The sequence below is a fragment of the Manis javanica genome, chromosome 3 (genome assembly GCF_040802235.1).
Source record: "Manis javanica isolate MJ-LG chromosome 3, MJ_LKY, whole genome shotgun sequence".
NCBI lineage: Eukaryota > Metazoa > Chordata > Mammalia > Pholidota > Manidae > Manis > Manis javanica.
Window position 1 is genome coordinate 111,716,732 of NC_133158.1, and position 15,189 is coordinate 111,731,920.

A 15,189-nucleotide genomic window follows, 5' to 3' on the forward strand; every position below is an offset into this window, starting at 1 on the left:
AATAACTGCACTAGTTGGGGTGAGGATTTAATAATATAGGTTAACTAGTGAACCACTGTTGTGTATTTGAAACCAATGTAAGATTGTATATCAATTACACTTCAATCTTTTTTTAAAGTTTCATTGGGAAACAAATTTCAAAAATTGACTCAAAAAGAATGCAAATTCCTGACTAGTGTAATAACTTACAAAAGATGCCCCAAAACATCAGAGAACTACCCCCTAAGAAAGGCACCAAGCCCTGCCTGTTTTTTGAATGAGTTCCACCAAATCTAGAAACAATGTCCTAACTCATCCTGTGAGGGTAGCCTAATGCTGGTACAAAACAGAGCCAGAATTTTAGCATTCCAAATTCAGCAGGGTAGTTAAAGAAAAATGCATCATCTTGCTTGAGTAAAGTATATAAAAACAAGTGTGTTTATGATTTAGCATCATGGCCATCTTCGTACGTACAATACTACAGTAAAATTTAAATGAGAAAAAGAAAATCGTAATTTTATAGTATTAAGCTTAAAGTTCAGTTGGCATTTTAAAAAAAAGTAAATTTCAGTAACCATTACGTATTTTTTTCAATTCTTTCCAAACTAGGAATGGAAAGAACGCCTAAGTGAGAAGAAACACTCCCCTTGGTCAAAAACAATTGGGAATGCGCTCCATCGGTTACTAATCCATAAAACTAAATATTTTAAAAAGAAAAAGCAAATTCAGTAATTGCATATTATATAATTGTTCATTTAGAAATCCCAGAAGCATCTACTGGCAATCTTGGAAACAACAGGTCTTAAGGACACTTCCCGATCTGGCACCCAGCATCCCAGGCCCGACCTGCGCCCGAGCAATTGCGCTTGCGCGCTTAGGGCGCCTGCGCAAGGGCGGAAAGGAAGAAGATGGCGGCGCCAAGCTTTCCCACGCCGCTGCACGGGCATGTGGGCCGTGGCTCCTTCAGCGGTGTGTACGAGCCCGCGGAGGATACGTTCCTACTGCTGGACGCGCTCGAGGCGGCGGCGGCCGAGCTCACCGGGTGCGAGGAGGGCCAGGGGTCCTGCGGGGAAGGGCTCGGGCGTCCTGGAGAGGCGGCGGCGGCGAACCGAAGAAAGGGCTGTCGCCGCCCGTCCTGAGAGGAGGCGGTGTCAGCCCACTCGGCGGAGACTGACTCCAGAACGCCGATGCTGACGGTTTTCCCGCACACGACTGTGCCAGGGGTCTGTCTGCTTTTGCCACAGTGTTTTGGTCCCAGGAGCTGCGAACCTCCTTTTTACGCCAGAGTGTCTTTTCCTTTAACTGTTACACTGACATATACAGGCGCCTAAATGAAGCAGTATTGTAACATTCAAAACCAAAATATCCAAAAAACATTACTGCTTGTTAACATTAAAATGTTTACTAAATATTAAAAGCGGCGTGGCATTATTTAAGTTAGTACATAAAAGCACCCTCTAACAACGGACGGGCACAAAAACTAAATGAGGTTGTGAGGTACTAGAGTGGGGAGGTATTTTTAAACACACCGAAAAGCATGCTCAGCTCTGCAGCAACAGCCGTTTGCCACATGGGGCTACTTTAAATGTGGCTAGAACTGAAAGTTTCATTTAATTGTTAAAAATCTAGTTACATGCAGTAACCAACCTATAGAATTTTCGCTAGCACTTTATAAATATTAAAATTGATCTCCAAATGCTATAAATTTTAATAATGTTAAAAGCATGAATACCTACATTGTAATTTTATTTTTAATGGAAGGAATTTGGGTGATTAGATTTATTTAAATATCAAGACCAAATTGATTTTCTCAGGTTGAACAGCCGTCAGCTTCACAGATCTTACTGCGTTTATTTATCCCTTTTAAACTTGATTAGATCTTTCCATGTGTAAAAAGCCCCAACACTTATTGCACTGGTTTTCACTGTAAACAATGGAACTTTTGAATTTACTGGAATATAGAATGGAACAGCACTGTTTTAACTTGTCTTTTAGTCTCAAGATATCCCAGAAAGGTTTACAAGCACAAATTGCGTTGAAAAGTATGCTGTAAACGGAGCTGATTTTGTTACAAAGTTGGATTACTTATGGTCTTGGAATTCTAATTATTTATGAGACCATGATAATTATTTTCAAATAAAAGCTGTCTGGTAAGATTCAACAGACTCCTTCCTACAGCTTAATAAAGGCTTGTGAGATGTGTGGACTGATCCAAAAGTTAGAAATCCCTAGACTTTGTTGGTGTTGGGTAGTTGTTGGGACAGTTACGTGCCAAAGAGACCCCAAAATCCCATCAGACCTATTTCTGCAATGGGGATAATTGGTGCTTTTGATGCATATATATCAAAATATGGAGGGAATTAATTGAAAGAACAATGGATTTATTATATTCAATAGCATTCTTAAGAGTATTATTGATATTCTGAGATCAGATACGATACTGTGATCAATTTTCCCAATTCAGTATATAGCTGTACAAATCTGGAATTTCTTTGCTGCCCAAAATACATTATTAGTAGAAAGGGGAAACTTTTTTCCCCCAGGATATACTAATGGATTTATGAATGTTATGTACATGATAAACATCTTTCATAAATATGGTAATAATATTATCCCTATCATTTTACAAAAAACTATTAACTGGGAGTTCCTTGTGGGAAGGCTTGATGTCTTTCATTTTTCTAACCCTCAACATGATCCCATTGTTTTTATGTAATATTTTGTACAAATTAATTGAAAGCCATCTATTTTATGGACTCAAACTACACACTCAAAATTTTAAGTTTTGAGTTATGCAATATTAAAGGAGCTCAAAATAGTCATCAGAAATTAGCTTGTTTGTAAATTTCTCTTGTATTTCTGTATATTTGCAGGTGAGTGATGATGCTGGAGAAATATACATTAAAAGCATGAGAGTTGTTCCCTGGTGTATTTTATGTTCACTGTGCTAATATTTATTTTATTTTTTTTTTGCTTTAGAGTAGAAATATGCCTTGAAGTAGGATCAGGGTCTGGAGTTGTATCCACATTCCTAGCTTCTTTGATAGGTCCTCAAGCTTTGTACATGTAAGTATAAGTTTATCAAATTCATTCACACCTTCCAATAAGAGATTCACTGGGGTATGACTGCTTGAATGAAATAATTTTTATAAGTTAATAATATCTATCTGATAGTGTCTATTTATATATAGGAAGGTCTCAGATTGGGAATCATGTTTCTCTAACAATTATAATTACATGCTCAAAACTTAAACTGTATTACATAATTATAGAAGCAATGTAATAATTTTAGGTCATCTCTAAATTTGGATTTTTTTAGGTAAATAATCTGATTATCAGAAAAATTGAAATTTACAAAATTTCTTCATAGAAAATTTGAGAATATAGAAAGTATAAAGAAAATTAAAATCACTGTACTTTTTACCGTATGTGGTCCATGTGTATTTCCTTCAGTTTTTCATTTCCTGTGTTTTTCACTTAACAGTGTATCATGATCATTTGCCTTCAAACATTCCTTTTAAATCTCATTTTTTGGTGACTGCATAGTATTCCTTCATTGGGCTCTTAATTTCATAAATTCCCTCAGATGTGTGCATGTATTTGTATTCTTCTATTCTTGGACATTACGTGAAAATAACAATCTCTTCATAAATATAACAAATCTTTGTTCATTTTTTTTTTCACCATAATGAAAGCATTCTAATTTTTTTCTTAATCTACTTTATATGCAAAGTCCTTGAATTTAAACAAGTAACAAATTTGTCTTGTGGGCATAGGATATCTGTAGTTTCCTTTCTTCTCTGTTTATAGGTGCACTGATATCAACCCTGAGGCAGCAGCTTGTACTCTGGAAACGGCACGCTGTAACAAAGTCCACATCCAGCCAATAATCACAGACTTGGTGAGCAGTTAATTCCTGTCCTTTTCAAGTAAGTTAAGATCAAGATGACTTAGGTCAAAAAAAACTTGAATGATTAACTTTTAACCCACTAAACAGTATACCCTATAATCTACAAAGTAAATTCTTAACTGATGTATGTCATCCATCTTGTTCACATTTCAAAGGATATTTCTACTGGTTTATACAGATCAGGCATCTTTTCATCAGAAGTGACAAAGAATCTAAATCAAACTGGCTTAAATAAAAGAAAACGTGGCTGCAGGCATAGCTGGTTCCAGGAACCCAAATGATATTACAGGCATTTTTTCTTACCTTTGAACTTTTCACTAGTGGCTCTATTTTTAGGCAGTCTTTCTCTTCATAGTAATAATTTGCTTTCATGTCTGTGTCTTATTTGTCAGCAAATCCCTCACCACCACCATGGAAAGAAACTCTATTCAATTACTCTAGCAAAAGCCCCAGAATGAGTATCATTTGGATCAACTTGGGTGATGTACCTATTTCTTAATCTCTCACTGTATCCAAGGATGATTGGTTTAGCCCTGAGTCATAATCCCACCCCAACAGCTTGGTTGGGATAAATGCTACCCAAGCCACTTGGATTGAGAATGAGAGGAGGTATATCTTCCCCAATGAAGGTCAAGGATATGTAATCAGAAAAAAGAAGGGAATGGGTCCTGGGGCAAGTAAAACCAACAAATGGCAATGACAGGACATCATTTTATTTAAAGTTACACATTTTTCAGTTGCAGTTTTTTAACTGTTTTAGATTATATTAATAAGACTTGGACAATTTGGGGTTTTGTTTAGTTATAAATGTGAAATGCCTTTTTCTAAACAAAAATCATAATAGTAGTTACCAGGTGGGCATAAGGAATATAAAATACTTTCTGTGCTGCTTGACCTGTTTTATTCTTCCACTGGTAAGAATTTTTAGCTTTTCTTTTTTAAATTCACAAGCTTTTAGTTTTTAAATTCACAAATGATTTTGCCACTTAGCAGGAATTAAGCCGAAGATGTAAGAAACTATTTACATATTACTGAAAGTTGTTACTGCTAGTAAAAACTATTATCAAAAAATGTATTCAAATGATTTATGTAAGATCAGTGTGGTGATTTTGCTCTTCACATTTTTTAACTTATTTAGTGTGCCCATAATTAGTATTAAATGCATGATTTTGATAGAATAGTAAAACTTTAGATATACAAAAAAGTCAGAATATCTTTTTTCTTTTTCAACTGAGAGGTAGAAACTGAGTGAGGTGTGTTTTTTAAAGTCATATAACCAGTAAAGTGATACATCCAGAATTTAAGCCCAGAACTTCTGAATCCAAACCTAGAAGTTTCACTGCTGTCTTAGAACATGATTGGTGGTAGCCTCTCATATTAATAAAGTGCATTTTGCTGTATGCATTTAAAACTTATTAGAGGCCTTTTTGCTTACTTCCCAATTCTTGGTTATATTCTAGTTCTCTGAGACTGTCTAAAAGCTGAATATAGATAAGTGAGGGATGCCTATAATTAGCCGTTTTATCCAGTCTGTAGTGACTTTCATATTTAAATCCATTTACTTTTTAACTCCATAGTTTTCCATTTTTTTCTTTATTTAAAATTCAGTACTGCAATAATTATTAGTATATAGTACTTCGGGGCCATCGTAAACAGTTATAAAGGAAATTCATTCTAGTTTCCATACTTAACAACATTTCTGGAAAATTATATTTTGGATTTCTTTTTACAATTTGAGAAACTTAATTTCTTTATGGAATTAAAAATAAAGTTTTTGGTTGTTTCAAATGTATTTCCTCACTCTAATATTACTAGAAGGAACAGCAGATTAAACTGGTCATCTTCCTTGCAGGCAGGGTACACCTGAATTTCTTCTCTCAAAATGGTTATCTTTTCCCTTTTTAAATGAGTAGAGAAAGAAAAGTTAACTTCTGTAACATCTCTTCAAAAGTACTGTTCATGGGTTCCTTTTGAATTGCATAATTAATAGGCTAGTAAGATGATAAGACTGGGATTGATTTTGGAAACCTGGATAAAATGGAAATTCTAAGGCAGTGTTTCACCATATATATAAGAAGCCCAGTGACACTGCCCAATACTTTGATGTTATGACTGAGTACTAAATAACTTTGAATCATACAATATAAAGGCTGTTTCTTCTTTAATTCTCTTTCAGCCATTCTGATTTACATCTAGGAGAAGGTCTCAGTTTGATGTTATTTAACACTACTTACACACTTAAATGCCCCTTAAACTACTTAAATGCCCCTTTACCAAAGAGAGAGCAGGCTTGCGTCACTCTTAGACTGACAACACAAATTGTGACAAAAACATTGTTTTACTTATATTGCCATTTATTCTTGTAGTCATTTCTGTTTCCAGAGAGTAATACTGATTTCCATTTACAGTAGTAATCTAAGCCCTCTTCACAGCAAATTTACTTAACAAAAAAAAGGTCCATTTAAAGAAAGATACCCAGTAAATAATGATAGATACCTGTACATATATGGGGAAAATTATAAGAATGTTAGTAAAATAACCACCACTTTGGATTCTACCTTGAGATACTTCAGTTATTCCATCATAAGAAACAGGCTCAGAATTCATAGGTTAAACTCACTACAAAGTGATAACTGAAGGAAATATCTTTAGGGGTAAGTATACATCCAGACATGATGTTTCGACTTTACTGTGCCTGTGAAGGTATAGGACAACATAATCAGGCATGATTTTTCAAATAGCTATCAGAGGAATACTTTAAATGACATTTTGCCCTCTGCACTTTCTTTAAACAGACATTTTTCTTCTTCCATAGAAAATTGTACCCAGTTTAGAGATTCATAAAATGCCAAACAATTGATACTTTCAGCGTCTCTTCCCACTATTTTCAGTTCTTTCTTTCTTTGGCGTCTAAATGCTTCAGTCAATACATTTATGAGTAATTAAAGGAAAAAGAAAAAATATATGTGCTAATGTTTTCTGTCATCTCATAAAACATTTCCCTTGGTTATAGAAAATAAATGTTAAAATTAGCAGCTGTAGCTTTATAGCTGTGTACAAATCTATGGAAAACATACGAGGCCTTGCCTCTTTCTTATCTTAATTTCTAAAAATGAACCCAGAGTGTAAATAAATGAGCTGTTGAAAAGCAGTTTTTCTTGAACATTTTATGTTCATTCTGATAGTTTAATTCCTTATTGTTTAGGTAAATGCATATAATCTTAATCTGAATGAAAAAGTAAAAATATCTCCATTTCTGTCTGATTTTGGCCCTGTAACATAGTTTTTTCTAAAAACATGGGAGGGTATTTATAAAGATTTATTTATTAATCTATTTATTTAATTCTGAATCTGCTTAAAATTCTGACTACTGTTGAACATTTAGGTCAAAGGCTTACTACCAAGATTGAAGGAAAAAGTTGATCTTCTGGTATTTAATCCCCCCTATGTCGTGACTCCACCTGAAGAGGTAAGACTTATAACAAAATTTAATTACTAATATTTTCAGCTATTTTCTTCCTAAAATCAAATGAATATCATATGATATCAGTCAGCTGCTAATTATCACAAACTGCTCTGAATTTACTCATAATTGTCAATAATTGGGTATATTGGTAGCCTTAGGAAAGAAACCTAAAACTAATAGAAATACAAACTGTGTCTCATATCTATACTTAAAAATCCCATTCATATCAGGCCATGGTGTTTAAATTCATATATGTGTGTGGGTGTCTTTGTATATCCTTTATCATAAATGACAAATTTGCAAAGCGAAGTATTTTTATTAACCTTAAATTCACATAGGAATTCTTTGTGAAAGTCTCGGGTTACTTCCTTTCACAGGTATTACCAGGAAGTGGGGGTAGGGGACCAGTTGTCATTTCAGGTATAGAAAAGAAATAATATTGAAAAAAAGTGATTTTGAAAATCTCAGTAATGAAGAGGTAAACCATGTTAACCATTTCCCAATGTAGAGAGAGAAAAAATGGTCAAGGCAGATACAAAATTTAATTATGGAGTAAAGCTCGCTTTCCTTTGAATTATTTTACATATTTATTCATTGATGATTATTCTCTGGCAAGGCTGATACCTCTTAACATTTACCAAAATAGGAAAGGCCTATCTATATAGGTGCTATTGCTGCTAGTGGCAGTTACACAACTAAGAAGTTATTGCTCTGCTGACATATGAGAAAGGAAATCATTGTTATAAGGTGAACAGCAATTGAGGGCAATGCAGCTTAATCAGCTCTTTAGGATAACACTATATGAATAAATATCAAGAGTGATAAAATGTTTTTGTCCAATAACCTCATCTAAACTAGATCTCAAAGATCTAGTATGGGAATATCATTCAACAATAGCATGAAAATTAAAATACACAAAATGTTTATTACATCTTTATTTACTATGACAAATATGAACCTATAATGTAACAGAAGAGACACAGTTAGGTAAATCATGGTCTATCAGGTCTGCAAACTACTGAGAAGACTAATAAATGAAAAGGAGATTCTGTGAACATGGGAACACAAATGGGCTTCCTTTCTCCCTCATTCCATTTATTAAGCTATGTACTCAGCTTCTCCTGAGCCTTACTAGCTGCTGGGGCATATAGATGACTGATTGTGGCAATACCTGGGCTCTGCCGCAGTCCTAACAGAGAGATCTCATGTCATAATTCCCATGAGCTGAACAATTAGCTGGAGAGCAGAATCAACAACAAAGATTTCCTGGAGTTGAAAAATGTGTTTCACAAAATAAAGTATCAGGCAATGAATTAAAAGGAGAATGTGGCCTCAGTTAAGACCAGAATCAGTGCTCTGGAAACCAAATGAATGAAATTTTTAAGCACATAGAACATGAAGATGAAAAAGAAGGAAATCATGAAGGTAAAAGATAAGAGATTTAGAGGATAGATCCAGGAGACATACAAATAATAGTAGTTTGTGCATGTAAAAAATTGTGCCCATACTTACTAGTATATGTAGAAACATGAGGTACTGTTGGCTTATGCCTGTGATCTGCGAAGGATCAGAAACAAGCAGGGGAAGACTCAGGAAGCAGGCAAAGAACAGACCACTAAATGTGACCCCTCTCTTTGAAGATGGAAACCTCCCTTGCATGTACTGTAAGAATGTTGGTGCAGGAGATCTTCCTGGAGGGCCATTTCTGTGCAAGGAGATAAACCCAGATAAGCATCCTTGGTGAGGCATATAAACCAGGTCAATCACACAGGGATCCTAGTCCATTCTGAAACAGAATGACAAGACAAGGCTTAGCAAAGAGTGCCATCACCACATACTCTGTTCACAGACCACTTTACCTGATGAAACATCCAGAGAATGGGCTCCGCCAAAATAGTGGTAAACCAAAGAAGAGGGAGACATGAAGCCCAGAAAAAGCGGTCATTCTAGAAATGCCAAGAAAGGGAAGTCTCCGGGAAGGAAGCCTTGACAAGAACCAGAGAAACTGACAGATTTCCTAATGTGATTAGCTTTGTGGAAAATTGTATTGAGAAGTTTATGATAGATATGGAAATAATTTAAATTAGATACAAAAATTTAAGCAAATGGATACATTGAATGCCTATCAATAGCTAAATAAGATATGATACTTTTCCACTATGAAACATTATGCAACTATTAAAAGAGTAAATTAGAATTATACCTGATCACATGAAGAGATTTGCAAAAGCTATTGTTGGGTGCGAAAAGCAAGATAAAGTTAAGAATGTAAAACAATAATCCTATCTTTGTAAAAGATGGACAAAAAGATGTGTGTGTATAAGGTGAAAGAGGAGACAAGCAAAACAGTAAAAGGTGAAAGTGCTGTTGTTTAAAAGCAAGTGTATGAACATATTTCTCTTATTTGTAAAATTATATATGTATATAATTATAGGTATAAAGAAATTTATTTTAATGGGAAACATATGCCATGCTATGCCATGCTAAGTGGATTAAAGCAGAAGGCATAATTGTATATAAATAATTTAAATTAAAATATGGACAAGAACCATTGAAGGAAATAGGAAATAATTGTTAGGATTGAGGAGTTGTTGTTTTTTTTTTTAGGAGAGCAAGGTACAGGCTTTTATTTAGAAAGAGAAAGTGGCTGCCCCCAGAGAGAGAGAGAGAGAGAGAGAGAGACAGAAAGATGGCGGGGAGCAGCCAGTTAAGTAGTTTTTGAGTGATTTCTTCAAAATGTTCTTTAGTTTTGTAAACAATACACAGCAGTAAGGATCTAAAGATTTTTAATTCCATATACATTCTCATGGGTTTTGTCTCTAAAATAGATTGTTAGAGCAAAAAATACTTCAGTGCAACTTTATATAAATGGGTTTCTAACAAAGGTCTATACAATCATACTTTAATCTAGAAGAGAGTCCGATGTAGTATACCATTTGGAACTTTGTGCAAAGTACATCTCTTCCTAATTGTTCTGTATTAAGTAAGTGTAAGAATTATCTATGTTTCTCAATATAAACACTATATTTTAACAACTATTACTAAGACATTAATATGTACAGCGTACTATTTTGAAACTTTAAATACATTTCCTCATTTATTCCTAACAGACAAAAGTAATTTTTAATTTTCCTAATTTTGTAGTTGAAACTATTGTCTTCCTAATTTTAATGATAAGGGAGGACACTAATCACAGAGATTACAGACTTACATGAGGTCACACAGAATAGGAAATTCTGGGGGTCAGATGCAACTTTACTGCCTACTTGATGGCAATAAAATACAAAATATATACTTGTTTGGTGAATGTTACTTGGCAAAAAGATTTGGTTTGTGATTCTAAATGTAACTTTACATGAGCTAAAAGAAAAGTCTTTCTAATTGGTCACAGGTAGGAAGCCACGGAATAGAGGCAGCTTGGGCTGGTGGCAGAAATGGTCGAGAAGTCATGGACAGATTCTTTCCTCTGGCTCCAGATCTCCTTTCACCAAAAGGATTATTCTATTTAGTTATCATTAAAGAAAATAATCCAGGTAATACACACCAGTTTATATTCTAACCATTTTCTTTGCAGGAATCAAAAGTTAATAATGTTGACGACTGTAATTTATAAAGTAACCTGGAATGTTACAGATATAATCACTGACAACAGCTAATACAAATATAACATTCATGTTGAAAGAAAAGAGGTTTCAAGAGGTATATTTACCTGATTTTAAAAAGTACTGCCATTTGTTGGGCAAGGGGGGGGCAGTTTTTCCCCAATTCATAAACTGACTCAAACACAAAATCTATTAATGATTTCCACTTCTAACATCTCATCCTCAATATTTCATTCCATGTTCTGGTCTTCATGCCTTTGACTCTATGCTCCTTAGTTCATCTGCAGTTTTATCATGAAAGCTCTCTCTTGACATAGATTTTTTAATCATGGTTTTCAGATTACTTTGTAACTAAGTTAACTGTAATCTTTTCTTTCTTTCTGTACACCTCAGATTTGATTTTTATCTTATACCTTATATTCTCACCCCCTCAAATCACATCATGATTCCTAGGTGTTTTTTGGTAACTCTATTTTCTTAGTTCAGCCTTTTTAGTATTATTTATTTATAAAAGGGAAGGTTTGCTTTTTTCCATATGCCTGAAAGAAATAAGCTCCTTCATTTACCACTGTGCAGTGTCACTGTTCAGTATGCCCATACCTTTATTGACTTTTCATCCAAAAGGAAGGGTATTAGGCAGAAAAAGGAGCTGAGCAACTAAAAGCTAATTATTTACTGTAATAACAAGAATAATTAATGTTTCTGTTGAGTCTAGAGTAGGCTACCCCTGCAATGCAATCCATTCAGCTTTATTAGAATACTCAGCAACACCTTGAAAATAGGGTACTCTTATCTGTGAAGTCCAGGTTCACTTTAATAGAAATTTACATGGTAAACATTGTTTCCTTAGATGAGTAGAATTTGTAAACACTAGTCTGTTTATCATCTTATTAAAACTGTTTAATAAAATGATCATATATACTTTATCAGATGACTTAATGGATTTTACCTTTGTTTTAATTTTCATTTTAGAAGAAATTTTGAAAACAATGATGACAAGAGGTCTACAAGGAACTACTGCACTTTCCAGGCAAGCAGGCCAAGAAATCCTGTCAGTCCTAAAGTTCACTAAGTCCTAATTTACAGTGTGTGTGTATATTATAATGAATATATAGAGATAGAATATAATCAGCATACCTTGAAACAAAATCATTTCTTGGTTAACAAGTAAAATTGTCAGAAATTTGTCATACAGAAAAAGCTGGAAATGTAGGGCATTCCCTTTTACTCAGGAATCAAGGCTGAGAAATATTTGCATAAAATAATTTACATTTTATATATAAAAGATGTTTCTATTACATATGAAAGAATATTCATTTCAGCATTGCCTGTAATAGCAAAACAATGAAGTCTACCTAATGTACATCAGTAAATGGATCTGTAAAATAAATTACAGCATATTCATGTCACTGAACATGGGTGATTTATCTAGCCATTAATTATGAGTCAGGTCTGTATGTACTGAAGCAGAAGGGGTTCATGATGTACTCTGGAGTGAAAAACAAGCTGCAAAACAGTACTATCATATCATTATCATATTTTGGGAAAACCAACAGAGAGTGTATCCTTGTTATAATAAAATCTCAGAAGACAAATGACAAGAGAGAACAGCAACTTCCACTCCTGTGGTAGCATTTACACAATAATAACATACTGTATATATTTTTTAAGTTTTTTATCTAAAATTTCTTTAAATTTACTTCCTCTTGCTCATGTTAGAAAAAGCATAAAACCTAAATGTGATTTATTCCCACCAGGACGTTTAAACATTTTAACAGTAAGGTATTAACAAAGGGCCACATGGTGGAAATATGCCAGGAAGCTGCTCAGGCTGAGAGTGGGGGTAGGGAGATGGGATAGGTAAAGGGCCTGGCTATACCTATTTTGAGTTTTTTAAACCTACCAATGAAATTAAGACAAATGTAAGAGAAGGCCCAATGTGGATATAATTGGCTTACGTGATTTTCCTCTGGGAAAGAATGTGAACCCTGTAGTACTCAGCCAGTGAGGAACCAGGGGAGGGATTCACATACTAGGGAATGAATTACTTGTGCCAACTGCCCCCAGGTGTGCCTGCTCACCAGACACCCAATCTTGCAAGACCACCATTAAAGCCTTGCTCCGCTGTTCTCTTTGTCTCTGTGTCCACTTACTGAGTTTGGACTAGTGAGTGTTTCTCTCACAATTTGGGGGCTCGTCCAGGATCCTCTTGCCTTTGTGAGGTGGGGGCTCAAGCGGAGTGGGGCAATGCATCCTGCCCGGCTTTGGGCAGCCCACTCTGGGCATATCACCTTAGCACGGAAGCCAAGAGAAGACCAGAGACTGTTGTGAGGAGACAGCATGAGCAACACAGGGGAGAAAATGCAGGCACTGCAGCAACCAGGCAACCTCGGGCACGAGCCAAGGTAGGAAAATTGGCCTAAAAGTACTGCTGTGGTGGTTAGGCATTTTTCGAAGGTCAGGTGTGTGTGACTGAGATGTGTCCTAGATATGAAGCGAGTGTGGACTCCCGATCCACGGTTCTGTTCTCCCACGAGGGAAATGGCCGCAGACAGATGAAGCGAATCTCAGGGTGTGTGTGAGAAACCTCCATTACAGGGGGTTGAGTACACAGGGAACTCAGACACAAGGACCTCTTGAAAGATGGGAAATATAAAGTCTAGGCCTAGGGAAACAGGGAAAGGGAACCAGATGAGCTCCCTTGAAATTCCCTCAGATAGCCTGGTGAAGGTTACAGTACTGGGGGGCGCCTCCTGTACCAGGGTCAAGGACAAACAGAAGATAATCAAATGTTGCTGTTTTGTCTGGATTAAAGTTGGATCGATGAAAACTGGCTTTGCCAGATTTAAGTTATTCATGAGAGTAATAAAGCCTCCAGTTCACCTGAGAAAGGGACTATGCACTCTTGGTTAGCAAGGGCACTTCCCATATTTCTCCTCAACACCAGAGAAGGGAAAGCTAAGGAGGAGGAACTACAAGAGACTTCCCAGGACAAGTCCTGGTGTTGGGGGAGCCTTGTGTGTTTTCCTCAGTCCTGCCCCCACCACAAGTGGAGAGTTGAGGGGCAGGGACACGGAGGGGGGGGCAGTAGAGTGAAAGTTTTGTTTAGAGTTACTTGGGGAGAGAGAAAGTGCAGGCCACCTCTGCAGGGAGGGGCGCCCTGGGAGGTTGGAGAGAGAAAGTTTGAAGTTAAAAGGTTGCACACTTTGAGGATGCAGGTGGCCTTGGAGAGAGGAGTGCCCCAGGGGTTTGGGGTTCCCCTTTTTAAGGATTCTTTAGGAGTGTGGCCAGGGGCTGGAGGTGTAGACTTGTTAGGTGGTCTCAAGTATCTTTGATGTGACATTAAGTTTCTTATCAGTCCTCTGCATGATTCTGCAAAATTAGCTTAACACAAGAAATGTACTGCTTTGATCACCTTCCTGGATAGCAGCTTCCTGGTTTGGGAGCATATCAGGGCTGTCTGCCCTTCCTCCAAAGTGGGCAGAGTTATTGTCTGTTTGCTAATGAATAAGTTGAGAGTCTTGCTTCTTGACTTCCTGGGTATTAAAATGCAGTCTTTGGGATGGAATCCTTGCCTTTTGCTATGTTGTTTATGGCTGGGCCTGCATGCTGAATTGATTGCCTGGGTTGCAAACTACTTGGTTGGGGCTGGAGGGAGAAAAAAAATAGCAAATAGGTTAAGTTAAAAATGTATATATATAAAATAAAGACATGGGCTATGCTGAGGTACCTTCATCTGAGGAATATTCAAACATTCCAGGCCAAGTTGCTCCTGTCTTTTTGAGCTTTAATTAATTAACTATGGGTCTTTTTAGTGGACTGTCCTGGCCTTTTTCTCTTTCCACCCCAATCATATCTATTTTCCTGCCTAACATTGGGACCCGCTTTTTTGTCTCCCTCCCCCTTATAATCCTCAGGCTAGGACTCGAGGGGAACAAAGCCAGGAAGATCAAGTAAAAGACTCAGGTTCATCTGAGAGACAGGAGCCTTTAGCCCCTACTCGGCCTCCTACAACCCCCTATTCTAACCTTAGAAAGGAATTAGAACAATATAAGAAGGACTTAGAGAGTTCCCCCCTTCCTTCTGGGGAGCACACCAGAAAATCCCAAGATGTTTCCATTGAGAGAGGTCCCACTAGGACAAAAGGAAATTGGGTTTGTTAATGTTCCCCTCACTGATAATGAGCAATGTTTGCATGTATAGCTTTTTGCATCCTTTTGCTTTCAGGCCTA

At 36.3% G+C, this 15,189-nt stretch overlaps 1 protein-coding gene across 1 annotated transcript; it reads left to right on the top strand.

The window, feature by feature from the left end:
- The first annotated feature begins 806 nt into the window (after positions 1-806).
- On the top strand, positions 807-13,087 carry HEMK2 (HemK methyltransferase 2, ETF1 glutamine and histone H4 lysine). Its single transcript, XM_036998014.2, has 6 exons — positions 807-1,021; positions 2,959-3,045; positions 3,790-3,880; positions 7,275-7,358; positions 10,747-10,888; positions 11,930-13,087. The coding sequence occupies exons 1-6, from the start codon at positions 888-890 to the stop codon at positions 12,034-12,036; spliced, it is 645 nt and encodes a 214-aa protein (XP_036853909.1). The 5' UTR covers positions 807-887; the 3' UTR covers positions 12,037-13,087.
- The last annotated feature ends 2,102 nt before the right edge of the window (positions 13,088-15,189 follow it).

Coding starts and splice junctions, on each gene's coding strand:
- HEMK2 (XM_036998014.2), top strand. CDS start 888: ATGGCGGCGCCAAGCTTTCCCACGCCGCTGCACGGGCATGTGGGCCGT. Junction 1,022..2,958: donor GCGGCGGCCGAGCTCACCGG/GTGCGAGGAGGG, acceptor TTTTTGCTTTAG/AGTAGAAATATGCCTTGAAG. Junction 10,889..11,929: donor CATTAAAGAAAATAATCCAG/GTAATACACACC, acceptor TTTTCATTTTAG/AAGAAATTTTGAAAACAATG.